This window comes from Pteronotus mesoamericanus, unplaced genomic scaffold (assembly GCF_021234165.1).
Source record: "Pteronotus mesoamericanus isolate MK-2021 breed Mesoamerican mustached bat unplaced genomic scaffold, CSHL_Meso_final scaffold_1186, whole genome shotgun sequence".
Lineage (NCBI taxonomy): Eukaryota > Metazoa > Chordata > Mammalia > Chiroptera > Mormoopidae > Pteronotus > Pteronotus mesoamericanus.
In genome coordinates, this window is record NW_026555302.1 from 4,461,808 (window position 1) to 4,476,467 (window position 14,660).

The 14,660-nt window shown below is 41.9% G+C and overlaps 1 protein-coding gene across 1 annotated transcript in view; it reads left to right on the forward strand.

The window, feature by feature from the left end:
* Positions 1-14,660, forward strand: part of COLGALT2 (collagen beta(1-O)galactosyltransferase 2) — an 81,062-nt gene that overhangs the window by 43,835 nt on the left and 22,567 nt on the right. Inside the window, exons 2-5 of the mRNA XM_054587669.1 lie at positions 758-868; positions 2,985-3,102; positions 7,734-7,868; positions 9,357-9,561. Coding sequence (XP_054443644.1) covers positions 758-868; positions 2,985-3,102; positions 7,734-7,868; positions 9,357-9,561 — 569 coding nt within the window. The remainder of the gene's footprint in view (positions 1-757; positions 869-2,984; positions 3,103-7,733; positions 7,869-9,356; positions 9,562-14,660) is intronic.

Here is a 14,660-nt window from a genome sequence, read left to right on the forward strand (position 1 = left end):
GTTCTGACTTTGTTTTAGATGTGTACCTTCTACACAGCATGAGTTTGCTTTGTGATACAATATAAAAATATTCTTGTTTTAATAAGTGAATCCTCCTTTATAAGTGGATCAGCTCATTATACTTCCAAGGTAGAACAGAAATAAGCTTCGTATACATTATTTGAAGGCTTTTGATGTTACTCTTTTTTGTATAAGTGATGGTAAAATTGATCCAAAACAGACCCATGGAGATACGTTACGTTTTGAGTTGTATCCTCCGAACTGGTACTGCGGCTTCCCCTGTACTGCACGTGACTGCAGCACCAGTGACTGACAATTTTGGTGTGACCTACAAGTAGACTTGAATTGAAAATGCAGCTGATGTATTGTTTAAATTATGGGTAATTGTTAGTGAAGCGAAAAGGCAGAGTTAACATCTTGAATAACGCAAAAGGAAAGCAAATAGGAAGATTTCCAAGAAGATTAATTAACTTACTCTAATTTAATTCATTTTATGCTTCTACCATTTTACTACAGTTACTTATTATTTTACTGTTGACCAAGCCTTGTTTAAGGATCTAATGACGCAGGATGATTTGAAACAGAATCCTTCTCTTTAGAAATGTATTGCTCAGTTTGGACTGTGAGAGAATCATTTTCATATATATACTGTTCTCGAAACTGATCATTCTCCTTTCCTTTAATCTGTGGTCTTTTGGATTTCCCCCTCTTGCCTGGGATGGCGTAACTGAACTCGACTGTGCTTTCTCTCATGCAGGGCAGCCACTGACCACAACATGGATAATACAACAGAAATACTCAGGGAGTGGCTGAAAAATGTACAGAGAGTCTACCACTATGTGGAGTGGAGGCCTATGGATGAACCTGAGTGAGTAGCAAGAGAACATTTGGTGAACTCCTTCTAACCTTCCTCCCTCAACCAGGCTTCCCATCTTGGAGGCACATGAGACCTCTCCTTGTCTTTCATCTGTGTATCTCGGAGATTTCTTCCTTTTGACAAATCTTCATCTTTCTCTCTTCCTCTTTACTCTGGCAGGTACCAGCCAAGGTCAGGTTCTTACTGGGTCACAAGTATTATAAATTAGCACAGCTGTCAATATTGTAAAATAATGATATTATTTATTCATATTTTAAGTATAAACCTTTTATAAGTGGGGTACCATAGTGAAAAGTTTATTTACTCTTTACACACGTTTTGCTTTTTCACTTACATATCTTCATAATCGTTCCATAGCCATAGTTAAGGAGCGTCTTCATTATTTTTATGACTGCAGAGTATCCATTGTAGGGATGTGCCATAATTGTATAACCAGCCTCTTACTGGTGAGCGTTGAGGTTATTTGCAATCGTAACCATAGCAATTTCTTAGTTGCTTCCATCTTCAAGCCATTCTACATGACATACTGTCCCATCAATCCACTTAAAATATTAATGATGTGGTTTATTTTTATTTTGCTAAAAGAATGCCAGTGCCTCCCCAGTACCTACAGACCAAAGTTCAAATACCGCCAACTTAGATTTTTAAAAGATTCCATGAAATTAGCACCCATATCTATGCATTTCCCGATTCTCCCCAAAAGAATAGCTGCTTTATCTAGAGTATTTCTTTTATTTTCAACCCCAGGCCTTTGCTCATGAAGCCTTGCTCTCCTGGAAGGCCCCTTCCTTCTTTGCAACCAACTCTTATCCCAAGTCCCACCCACTGCCGAAAGCTATTGCTCGTCATTCCAGTTACAGACCTCTACCTCTCAACCTTGTGTTGACACAACAGCAGACTTAACTAACCCAGACTATATAATTTATGTGTTTTTTTCAATTTTCTGAGTTCTTTGGCAGGGTCTGAAGTATACAAATTATATTTCCTCCAATGCTGTTTTTGGAACTAAAACACTAAATTAATACTTGTTGGGTGAACAAAGCACTAAATAAAAACTTGTTGGATGAACAAAGGAATGAATGAGAACATGAGTGAATGTATTACTATTGTGTATATTCCCAAAGATACTACAATTCCAGTTTAAGGAACTGTACATGTAGAATGGATTGAGTTGCCTGAAGTTTTGCCTAGGATTAAGTCATTTATTGAAAGCCAAATTTGTATAATAATAATAATTGCCATTCCAAAACAAATATTTGTTCTTCTAGTCTCTCTGTATATAATACTTTGTATATATATTTCAAATCTTAGCATGTGGTCCTTAGTTTCTCTCTATTTAATACTTTTATTATACGTATGTATACATATATATTTCAAGTCCAAGTGTATGACACATATATCAAGCAAAATTTAACAACAAAATCTGAACACTCTAAAAATTTTTGACACCCTTTTGAAGTTCCTTTAAATGGAATTTGGCCTGATAACAATGACTGAGAGAGACTTTACGTACCTACTGTGCATCCTGGTAATCTTCTCTGTAGCCAGTTTTTGACTAAATAAATTGTATGACAAGTGAGGATGAGAAATATTAGAGGAGGCATTCTTTTTGGGGGGCAATATATTCAAAAAGACAGGAATTGTACTGATTTTCATTGAAGCAGTAAGAGGGGAAGACATCCCAGAAAATGCCTCTGCAGTACATAGTTTCATTAACGTTACTTGCACAGTTTTGTGGTTTTTCATTCACTGAGGTTCATGTGCTGCCAGCACAACCATAAAAACTTGAAGTGGTGGCCAGTCTGGGCCACTGTGAGAGTATCCATGTCCACACCAATTAGGGGTTTTCAGAATGGCTCTCCAGGGTGCACCAACTGCTTGCCTATGTCCTGGGCTGGCTGCTCTGAGGATGCTGACGGAGATTCCAATGGCGATGCATCTGCTCCACAGCCTCCCTTTACCTGGGATACATTGATATGTCAGGTTCTGCGGAATCCTTTACTTAGACTTGCCCGGGTAAATGAAACCTTTGTTTCAATCACTGAAGCACTCAGTAATTATAAGCGACTATTATTATTATTATTGTTATTATTATTATTTATCTCAGGTCTTATCCTGATGAAATTGGCCCAAAGCACTGGCCTGCCTCCCGATTTGCCCACGTGATGAAACTACGGCAAGCAGCCCTTCGAACTGCGAGGGAAAAATGGTCAGACTACATTCTGGTAAGGTCACATGTTTGATTTCTTGACAACTGTTATCCAGAGTATGTCCAAATCAATTGTCCAAAAACTAGGACCACAGACTCAATCAAAACAATCTTTTGTTTAATCACTACCCTACTTTTTAATGAAGGCACAGGGGGAAATGTTGGGAATTAATATTGGGATACCTGGATCTCATCTCAGATGCACTTCTGACATGCACTTTCAGTAAGTAAATAAACTCTTAAATTATTCAATCCCTTTCATATAACAGGCATAAAAAAGGAATCTTTGTAGTTCATGAGGAATGCTGTAGGTAAAGCAATAAAAATAGTCTTAGTAAGTTTATAGAAATATTTTGTGGATATGAAAAGTTAATTCTGTAAAAAGAGATGACATTAACCACTTTGAAATGCCACTCCCTTTTGCTCCTGAATAATTGGAGAATGGCATCTCTTTCTTGACTTCCTGGTTCCGTCCCCTGATGCTGAGCTCTCGCAGGGAATTTTTCTCCATGAAGAGGCTCCATCACTTCCCTTGGAACTTTGAGTGTGATCCAGAATGTGCAGGAGTTGATATCAGGAATCAATGTTGCATTCCCTTCTCGTCCTCCATGAACCCATCTCGACTGGAAAGGACAGCTTCCTGAGTAGCTACCGTTCCCATTTCCCTTTTGAATTTTGACTTTTGTCCCATAAGTTTCTGGAAACCAAGTTCTTAATCTGTACCCTGCCACCCACCCCGTCTTCCCAGCAAATCCATTTATTTCTTTTGGCAAACGTTTTCCAGCATAACACCAGAAATAATACCAATAAAGCAAAGTCAACGTTGTTTCATTAGATGTATTGACAGCTTTTTGTCACTAGACTGATTCCTAAAGGGAACACGTTGGATATGTTCTATCCACAGCCCTTTTACCACAACAAAAATCAGCTCAATGATTTATCACATACACACATACACTCACATTCAATACAAATAAATTCATAGAAGTTTTCAACTTGTACTGATGATACTTAACATTGTATAGCTATTTGAATGTCATTGAAGTTTACCAATGTTGAAACACAAAGTTTTTGGTAAACAGGTTGACTCTCATAAGAGTGAAAGCTTCTGCTTGTTTATTTTGTGTGTGTGGTAAAATATACATAACATAAAATCTGTCACTTTAATCATTTTAGGTGTACAGAGTGATTATTTATTTTGTATGATAGAGCATGTTATACTGTCCCTGCAAATCAATCAGTGTTAACATGTACTTTCGCTTTTATTGGTTAGCGTGGGTTGGTATAATGTACTGTAAACAAAAATTCTACTTATAACATGAAAATAACATTGATGAGGAATCAAGATGGCAGAAGAGTGAGTAGAAGTCACACTAACCTCCTCCCAGGACCAATCTGGAATTACAACTAAATTGTGGAGAAATAACCTGGAACAAACAACTGAACAATAGCGAGAGAGGAGCTTTATAACCTCGGACAGACAGAAGAATCAGCTTTAGCACAACCTAACTGGTAAGGAGTGTGGTAGAGACTTGAGAAGGTGGGCAGGGTGCCCACGGGTGGCAACACCAGAAGGATATTGAAACAGCCAGTTGGATCCCCGAGAAGAACGAGTTCTAAACCATACGCGGGGATCTCCAGCCTATGGCACCAAAGCCCAAAAAGTACACAGATAACAGCCGACTTCACAAAGCGGCAGGGTTGTTCTCTGCCAGAGACGGGCGGCTGGAGATGCAACGAGCCATTTAAATGGCCAACGCATAAACTTTTATTTGCAGCCACTTACCTTGGCAAAGGCGGTGGCAGAGTGGGCTAGAGACGCCTCAGGAGAGACTGGGGAAGGAAGCTCTGGAGACAGAACTGAGAGAGTAGTCGGCGGGATCCTGGTGCTGACTCATCCCCCACGCGGCAGCAGCCATCTTGCTCAGGCAGAGACCACTTCCCCTGAGCAGCAACAGCGGGAGAGGACACAATAGCCCCGCCCCCAGGAGGCACCCTGTGGTGTCTCAGCTGGCCTACTAAGTGCAGAGTGACTAGATTAACAACTGAAGGAGACAGCCACAGACAGTAGATCCCTGGAAATCTCAAACAGACTGCCTAAGGTCAGATGGGATCAACATCTGACATCATCAGAGGCAGATCCAGAAAGAAAAAACAGCAGCCCCCTATCATACAAGTTCACACCACAGTCAGGAAATCAAGACAGATCAATTTAAGAAGCAGAGGCAAAAAAGAAGAGCCTCACAAATAATGGGAAGACAAAGAAACAACCCTCCCAGTTGAAAGGAAAGGAGGAATCCCCAAAAAGAGAACTAAATGAAATAGAAGCAAGTAAACTATCAGATAGTGAGTTCAAAACAACAGTTCTAAGGAAGCTCAATAAACTCAGTGAGCTCAGAGAGAATTACCAAAAACTACAGCGAAACTATGAGGAACTTACTGCAAACTGTAGCAGCATGGAAAATGACATAGAAACTGTCAATAAGACACAAGAGGAAATGAAGAATACAATTTCTGAATTGAAGAAAACAGTAGAAGGCATCAAAAGCAGGCTAGATGAAGCCGAAGATCGAATCAGCGAGCCAAAGGACAAGGTAGAAAAAAGCTCCCAGAAAGAGCAAGAAAATGAAAAAAGACTCAAAAAGAATGAAGAGCCATTTAGGGAAATGCAGGACAACCTGAAACATAATAATATCCATATAATGGGGATACCAGAACGAAAAGAGGAGGAAGGGATAGAGAACCTGTTTGAAAAAGTAATGATGGAAAACTTCTGTAATTGGAGGAGAGAAAAAGTCACACAAGGCCAGGAAGCACAGAGGGTCCCAGTCAAGAAGAACCCAGCGAGGCCCACTCCAAGATGCATCATCATTAAAATGGCATATATCAAAGACAAACAGAGAATGCTAAAGGAAGCAAGGGAGAAAGAGGTAGTAACATATAAGGGAGCCCTGATATGACTAGCAGCTGACTTCTGAACAGAAACACTGCAAGCCAGAAGGGAGAGGCAAGAAATATTCCAAGGAATGAAAAGCAAAGGCCTGCAACCAAAGACTGCTCTACCCAGCTAGGTTCTCAATTAAAATGGAAGGCGAAATAAGGAGTTTCCCAGACAAAAGACGACTAAAAGAGTACACCTCCACCAAACCAGCATTGCAAAATATGCTAAAGGGACTGCTTTAAGAAGATGAAGAAAAAGAGTCTTTGAATACCCAGTTCCTTTCACAGTCACCAATACTTGATATTGCCAATATTTTTAATACTTATTAATCTGATTATGACAATGATGTGCTATTTTAATTGTTACTTCATTATTTGTTGAAACTAAACCTGTTTTTGTATACTTCTTGTCTATTTCTATTATTTTTAAAAAGCTTTAAATGACTTTTTTGATATTCTTAATCCATTTTTTTATTAAATGTTTATAGGTTTTTTTCCCTAAATAAAACCAAAACAAAACTACTAACCCTCCTTTAGGTGTGTTGCAAATACTTTCCCATTCTATTACTTGTCCTTTAACTTTTTTTATATGGGTATTACCGTATAGTCTTAAAGGTTTAATATAATCATATTGTGAATATTTTACTTTATAGCTTCTTGGTTTGAATATTTTACCTCAGGTTAAGAAAAATATTATTTTGTATTTTCTCCTGAAACTCTTTAGATTTTACATATTGATTTTTAACTTATCTGAATATTTTTTGTATAATGTGTCAAATAGGGCTATTTGTTTTATTTCAAGTAATAGTGGTCCATGCCCCTTATTTGTTGAATAAACCTTATTTTCCCCATTGATTTGAAATATCAATTTAATTATATATTACATTGTTAGACAGATATATATGTTTGTTTCTAGAATGCTCATTTTATTTCATTTATCTACTTGATTATTTCTGTGCTGGTGTCATGTTGTTTTAATTGCTGAGGCTTTATGATGAATTTAAATTTTTTAATATTTTATCATAGATTTTGACATTTAAAAAATAAATAAATAAAATCAATCTTCACTTTTAAAAAAAAAGAAAGAAGGAACTCCTGCCTTTTGCAACAACATGGATGAAACTGGAGACTATTATGCTAAGTGAAATAAGCCAGTCAGTGAAAGATAAATACCATATGATCTCACCTATAAGTGGAATCTATTCAACAAAATTAACGAACAAAATAAACCACAGGCATGGAAACATGGAGCAGACTGAAAGTGACTAGAACGGCTGGGGGAGGGGAGGAGAAAGAAAAAGACAATACATTAATGAATCCGTTTTGGGCCATTTTAGCACTATTATATACAACCTAAATAGGTCTGTCCATTTCTATCTAGAGTGAGCACTCAGTAAGTGTTTTTGAATAAACTTTGAAGGGCTTGGAAGCCATGAATATCTTGTATGTTGAGTCCTGGTTGAATGTGCACCCAGTGTGGTAACACCAATTCATTGCTTGGTGCCTTTTGCATGGAGCAGTCAGACTAAATATATTTAGCCAGAATGAAAGCCATCCAGTTGCAAAGGGTTTCCAAAAGGAGAGCGTAGATATCTGGTTCTGTATCTCCTGAGCAAGCCTCTGTGATCCTCCAGAAGTGTTGGGTTACTCTTGAACTCATTACAGAAAAGTACCTTTTCACCTGACTTTATCTTTCTCTTTTCCTAGTTCATTGATGTTGACAACTTCCTGACTAACCCACAGACCCTCAATCTAATGATTGCAGAGAACAAAACCATCGTGGCCCCCATGCTGGAGTCTCGGGGCCTCTACTCTAATTTCTGGTGCGGAATCACACCTCAGGTAAGTCTTGGGCTAATGAATTAAAGCTACGAGCTTTAACAAGGCACCATGTGTCCGCAGTAGCCCTGTTAACCTTTTTCTCATTTCCTTTCTTGAAAGATGCATGCCGTGTTAGAGCGGGCATGTTCAGGAGAGGAGGTCAACCCAGATCCAGTGCCACAACCCAGTGAGCTCTTCTGTATTAATGAATGAGAGAGAGAGAGAGAGAGAGAGAGGACAGACCTATTTAGGACAATCTTTACTTTTTTCTCCCTGATTCAGGAGTTTTTAAAAAATGTAATAGTTTATTTGTCATTAAAACTCTCATAAAAACACTATAGAAAAATTTAAAAATGAAAAAAGTTAAAGAAAATCATGTTAATGCCCATCACTCAAACACGATAGATAACAGCTTGCATGTTTTTTATAACTATGTCAAGTAGCTTTAATGCAATTTATTTAACCCTTCTCTTAGTTTAAAAACATTTCAGTTATTTGCAACTTTTAACTATTACAATGACTACCATGATTAATATAATTTTTCTCTGTATTTAATTTTTTAGGATAGCTTCTTAGAAGTGGAATTACTGAATCAAAGAATATAAATATTTTGATGAGCTTTGATATATACTGCCAAATTTATTTCTAAAGAGATCTAATAATTAGAACTACCATGGTAGCATGTTTTTACAAAATTCGTATTGAAAACAGAATTCTTTTATTCCTGTCACCTCTCTTTTCCATTGTAAAATCTTTAAAGTCTAGAGATCTGTTACAGTGAGTGCTTATGGCTGGTGATATTTTTATTCTTTAGTTAATAAATTCAAAAGATAAACTGATCAGTGTCAGAGAAAGATGGGCTTAAGGAAAAAAATATATGTTAAATTTGGTCTCATACCCAAAGAGCTAAAATTTTGAGCCCCTCTCTTATGTTTGGTTTGGTTTGGGGCCAAATGATGAATGTTTAGTAACTGGCTCTCTGTGGGGGGGAAATCCTGATTGGCAACGTCTGCTAGTTTTCGTGGTGTAAGTACTCCTACGGTGCAAACAACGTAAATGTTGCCTAAGCTAATGGAAAGGTTAAGTAAATTGCAATCAAACTACTTGATGAGATAATTATTAAAAATATGCAAATCCTCATCAAAGGATTTGAACTCAGACAGGCTGACACCAGAAACTGTGTTCATCATTGCTTGGCTTTACCACCTCCTAGTATCCGTACTTCAACCATAAGTCAGCATAAAGTATACTTTTATGAAATGACTAAGTCGAGAGATGCTGGAGCCCAAACCCTCCCTGGTGACAGGACTCTTCGTATTGTGTAACACGTAACTAGCAATTCTTACATTCCACTGGAAAGTCTTAGGCCAAGATAAAAAGAATGAGGGGGACTCGGCTTGGGGACTTTCACGTAACTGGTGACGCCCTGGAAGGAGTCAGCTAGCAGGAGGCTGCCGAGGACGAAGCGCTGGATGGGAGACCACAGCCCGCCCGCTTGCTCTTTCACAGGGCTTCTATAAACGGACCCCAGACTACCTTCAGATTAGAGAATGGAAGAGGATGGGCTGCTTCCCCGTGCCCATGGTCCACTCCACCTTCCTCATCGACCTCAGGAAGGAAGCCTCAGACAAGCTCATGTTCTATCCCCCACACCAGGACTACACCTGGACCTTCGACGACATCATCGTCTTTGCCTTCTCCAGCAGGCAAGCAGGTACTGTTGGTATGCGGGGGTACCTCTTGGAAATAGTGAAAATAAACAGCCTCTTTGTTTTGTACCTGTTCTTACAAACGCTGCTATACGTGGATGTGGGCTTCCTCTTCAGGTAGTGTTGGGGGCAATTAATTGTCCCCGCTGAGCAGTGGGAGGACAGTGGTGGGGGTGGGAGCCACAGGCAGGTGATTGGTTCTCTCTGGTGCTACTGCATTGCTTTGTTCATTACAGGAGTCCTTTTATTAATTAGAAACTGTGACAGAGACCCAAAACAACACTGGCAAAAACCCTGGACTTTAGAAATGGAAGATTATTTCTTCTCAGAGAAGTCTGAGCTGGTGTAGTGGCCCCGTTCCACACATTTTCAGGGACCCAGGCTCCCCTGTGGCTTCTCCACCCTCCACGAGGCATCGGCCTTAACCCTATGACCCAAGGTGACCCTAATGAGACATTAGGAGGGATGCGTTCCGCCCATCGAGGGAACGCCAGAGAGGGGACAGCCCTGGCTTCCCCTTGGAGGGTACACTCCAGAAGCTGAATGCACCACTCACTCCTCTGCATATCCCATGAACCAGAACGTAGTCACCGGACGACACCTAGGGAGGCGCCCACTGTTGTCCGCGCGGTCTACAGCCCCGATTCCCTCGCTTGGAGGAGGGAGAGAGTAGGTTTGGGAGGCATCCATCAGCCTCTGCCGCAGTCCCCATGGAAGGTAAGGCAAAGCCAGGTGGAAGTCTTTCGTGCACCATGAGGAACGCGTTTCCAGTGGCGTGTGTTAAGTTTTGTAAAGAAGACCAGTCAGTAGGAATGTCTGTTATTTCTCTCGGGTCACCGGCACATGCCACCAGGGAGGACATAATTCACCAGAGCAGTTCAACAGGAAGAGCCACAACATTCCTGAAACGTTTTCTTCTCAGGATCATTCAGACTTTCCTGACGGAAGCCAGGTCCAATGCATTATCTACGAGCCAGGAATGTGCCACTTCACCCCCAGCAAAAGTGAGTTCAGAAACCAGGCAGATGGTGGATAAACTCACGGTGGCCATAAAAATTAGGGTGGCTGGGAGCATGCCAAGACCCTACCCAGCTGAGGCAGGTTGCTGGCAGGTGAGAGTTAATACAAATTTAAGCCACAGCTCACTCACCGGACCATTCTGAAAGCCAAAGGTGTCCCACGCATCAGTTGTCGACTTGGCAGGAATGAGAATATGTGGTGGAAATGCGGAAGGCTGATTTTCCCCCCCTTCGCTGCTAGGGTCATTGCGACCCTTTTGACCAGATGTAGCCATTTTTAGGCCTGTGTCAGGGCAAAAGCAAGGTCCTTAGTCTCCTGTGGATCGGGACTTTTCCTGAAGATTCCTGTGTCAGTGTTAGTGGAAACCGCTTCTTTCAGCTTGGCCTGTGATTTGTTCTGACCTCCCCAGGGTGAGAAGCAGGCACAGGGCTTTCTGGTTCCTTCCACATGTGCCAGGCCCTTTACCTCAGAGCTTGCAGTAAGGCTGTTCCAGGAAAGCGAACGATGAACAATCACAGTAACGATCCTTGCCTAACAGGGTCACCCTGTACGGCCATCGCAAAGGGCACTAGGGTGACCCATGCACTAACTCATGACAATAAATTCTTTTAAACCAAAAACTGGGTTTGTGGCTTAGAGGGAGACACTGGCTGGGAAGGAATTTTTCAGCTCTGCCCTTTGCTCGTCCTGTTCGCTTGGTCTTCATTCTTTATCGGCCCAAGGGTCCGCCAGGGACATTGAAAGCAGGTGCAGTGGCCCAACGCTGTTTGGTGGCTCAGCTCGGGGCAGAGAGGTAGGAAAGGAAGGCGCAGGGGCTGGGGCCCTAGGCGTCGCCCTGGTGCCTGGCACTGTGCTGGGAGAGGTGGGGCCTTTCCTTGTGGAAACATAACCATCACAGCTGAGAAACAGTGGAAGCTGTGGGCCAGGTGGGCGGTTCAACCTGAGAACAGGCCATGGGTCGGGCCCGGAAAGCCTGACTGCCTTTTGCAGGAATGGAACAGCTTTCCCGACGTCGTGGGGTCCTAAGGTAGCACTTTCACTTGTCTTGAAGTATCAATATTTTCAGGAGAGATGCGAAGGCAGCCCATGGAGTGTTTCTAGGCAGATGGCATGTATTCTTTTGTCCTTACTCTTGTGATGCTCCCTGGCTGGGTTGCATCCATTGGAGCATTGTTTTTAAACTGTCAGAAAGGAAATAAAGGGTCTGCGCGTCCCAGGCAGGACTGTCTATGCATAAACCTTGATCCTTATTCTTTAACCTCAGACCCCAGGCATGGCCACAGCGGGGTGATGAGTGAGAGGGTCAATCCAAGTGGACCGGGGCGCTGGGGACATGGCCACCCATCTATCCCCAAAAGAGAGCAGGGTCATAGGGAAGTGTCTGTGGCCATAATGAGAGCAAGGTCAGGAGTTCATTTCCCATGGTGGCCGGTGACCTTGGCTCTGTATCATGGCCCCAGGAACCGTCCCTGGCGCCAGCCGGTCATCTTCCAGCGAGTCCAAAGAGGCACAAGGTATGGGTGACAGCCGCTAGATCTGCCTCCTGCACATCACTGATAGTGATCAAAAGTGCACCCCTGTGCAGGGTGGCATTGCAGAGCGACTACTGGTCCTGAGGCTCGGCTTCCGGATCCCGGTGGGTAGAAAGATTCTTGGCATTGGCCTTGGGGGACAGAGGCTTGGCGCTAATGACAGACTGTATGACCGGCGATGGTCGCAGCCTCTCTGAGTCTGAGTTTTCATCACCCAGGATAAAGAAAAGTATGTCCCCTTACAAGGCTAAGGTGCTATGTGAGGACAAGGGAATGACTGAGATCTTCATATGGTAAGCACAGCCCTTCCGGGTGCGGCGTCGTTCGCCATTCTTCCTCAGAGAGAAGCGTTTTCCCGGGAGCAGCGTCCAAGGAGAGCACCAGACTCCTTCCTAGACTTGATCTAACCATCAACACATTTCCTTTTATAATGTTTATGTTTTTGTCAAATTATCCATGCGCCTAGTTGAAAGAGTTCAAAGAGTCCCCCAAGACTGATTATAAAATTCGAGTCCCCTGCCTGTCTCCCCTGTGCCATTTCCCTTTTCTAGGAGACACACTAACTCTTCCTGAGGGGGATGCAAGTATGACATTTGCACCCGTGTTTCTAAATAACACGCTTGTATCGCTATTTCTTGATTTTCTGGTTTTATCGTAGGAATAATCAATGGACTGTCCTCTACAGATGAAGTTCTCTCTGCTCCCTCTTCCCACCCGGTCTCCTCTCCGTAGAGTTATGTGGTAATTTAGGATGGTCAGCATTTTCAATATTATAGGCACCTCACCCGAATTCTTCTACACTGGGCACTTTATAGACTGTGCTTAGTTTTCCTTTCATATCTAACTTAGCAATTGCCTTTGGTTGGGGGGTGTCTTAGATTGATTATTACTAATACAATCCAAAACTAATCTCTAATTGTCTAAAACTGCTCTTAGCATGCACATGGCCAGATTTTTTAATATATAGCTAAGTACACCTGCATCCATCTACTTCCTCTTTTTTTTTTTTTTTACAGTCTCCATGGAACATTATTTTGTATTGGTTTCAGGTATACAGCATAGTAGTTAGACAATCACATACTTTCTAAAGTGTTCCCCCTGATATTTCCAGTACCCACCCCTCTGGCACCATACATAATATTACGATGTTATTGACTTATTCCCTATGTTATACTTTACATCCCTATGACTATTTTGTAATTACCAGTTTGTACTTCTTAATCCCTTCACCTTTTTTATCCAGTCCCCAACCCCCCTTCTCTTGGCAACCTTCAATCTCTTCCTGTGTCTTTCAGTCTGTTTCTATTTTGTTTGTTCATATATGTTGTTCTTTAGATTCCACATATAGGTGAAATCACATGGTATTTGTCTTTTTTGACTGACTTATTTCACATAGCATAATGCCCTCTAGGTCCATCCATGCTGTGACAAACGGTAAGATTTCATTCTTTCTTATGGGTCATAGTCCATTGCATAAATGTACCACAGCTTTTTTACTCACTTGTCTATTGATGGCACTTCAGTTGCTTCCCTATCTTGACCATTTTAAACAACACTGCAATGAACATAGGAGTGCACATATTCTTTGAAATTAGTGTTTTGGGTCTCTAGAATGTCAGATTTGCCAGAGGTCCTTTTGGTGTGTTCATGATAACATCTGTCCTCAAACCTCTGACATATTCGAACTTTCATGGTGCCACAGATGTCAGCCTGGGACCCCCTTCTCGTCTCTTCTTCACTGACTGTCCTCATCACCATGTGTCCCAAGTCTCCCTTGTTATTTGTAACCCTCCTCCTCCTCCCCTTCCTTCTCCTTCCTCTTCTTCCACATCATCCAGTAACCTGATGAGACAGAGGGATAGGGAGTAAATATTTATGACCTGGAATGTCTGAACATGCCTCTCTTGTCCCCTCACTTGATGGATAGCTTGGCTAGGTCTCATTCCTCTTTTTAATGAAGCTTTGGAAAGTTAAACAGTAAAACGATTGACCTAATTAGGGTAGAGAGACAACCTAAACATGAAATCACTTTCCCTCTTCTTCCTGAATTCATCATGAGGGTAGCGTTTGGTTTGAAGTTCCCCAGAAGCATTTATGTGGGCAAACAGCAGAGCTCGTGAGCGCACTTGGCGATGCACGAGAAGTGACAGTGCTTGGTAGGCCAACCTTGGTTCCGCCAGAGTCAGCAAAGGGGGGAATAAAAACTCTTTTCTTTCTCATTCTTCTCTGTTAATGCCAGGGGACAGCTTCACCTGATTTGGCAGGTGATGTAGCTGACTGAAGGAAACCTCATCTGCACAGCATAAAGGCGGCTCTGTGCAGGTGATTCTGTCTCTGGGAAGCATAGATGATTGGCATATCAATTAACTAATCGGAAGCGTGGACACACGGACCGGAGCTTGGCAGACCCGTGCTTTTAATTAAGCAATCTTTTCATTAGTCAGGACTGTCTGCTGCCAGGCCTCTCTGAGACCCCCTTGATCCCTGTATTGCTGCCTATCTGGTTGGACACAGACGCTGTAGCATAACTCAGAGTTAGCCAGCCGGGGCTG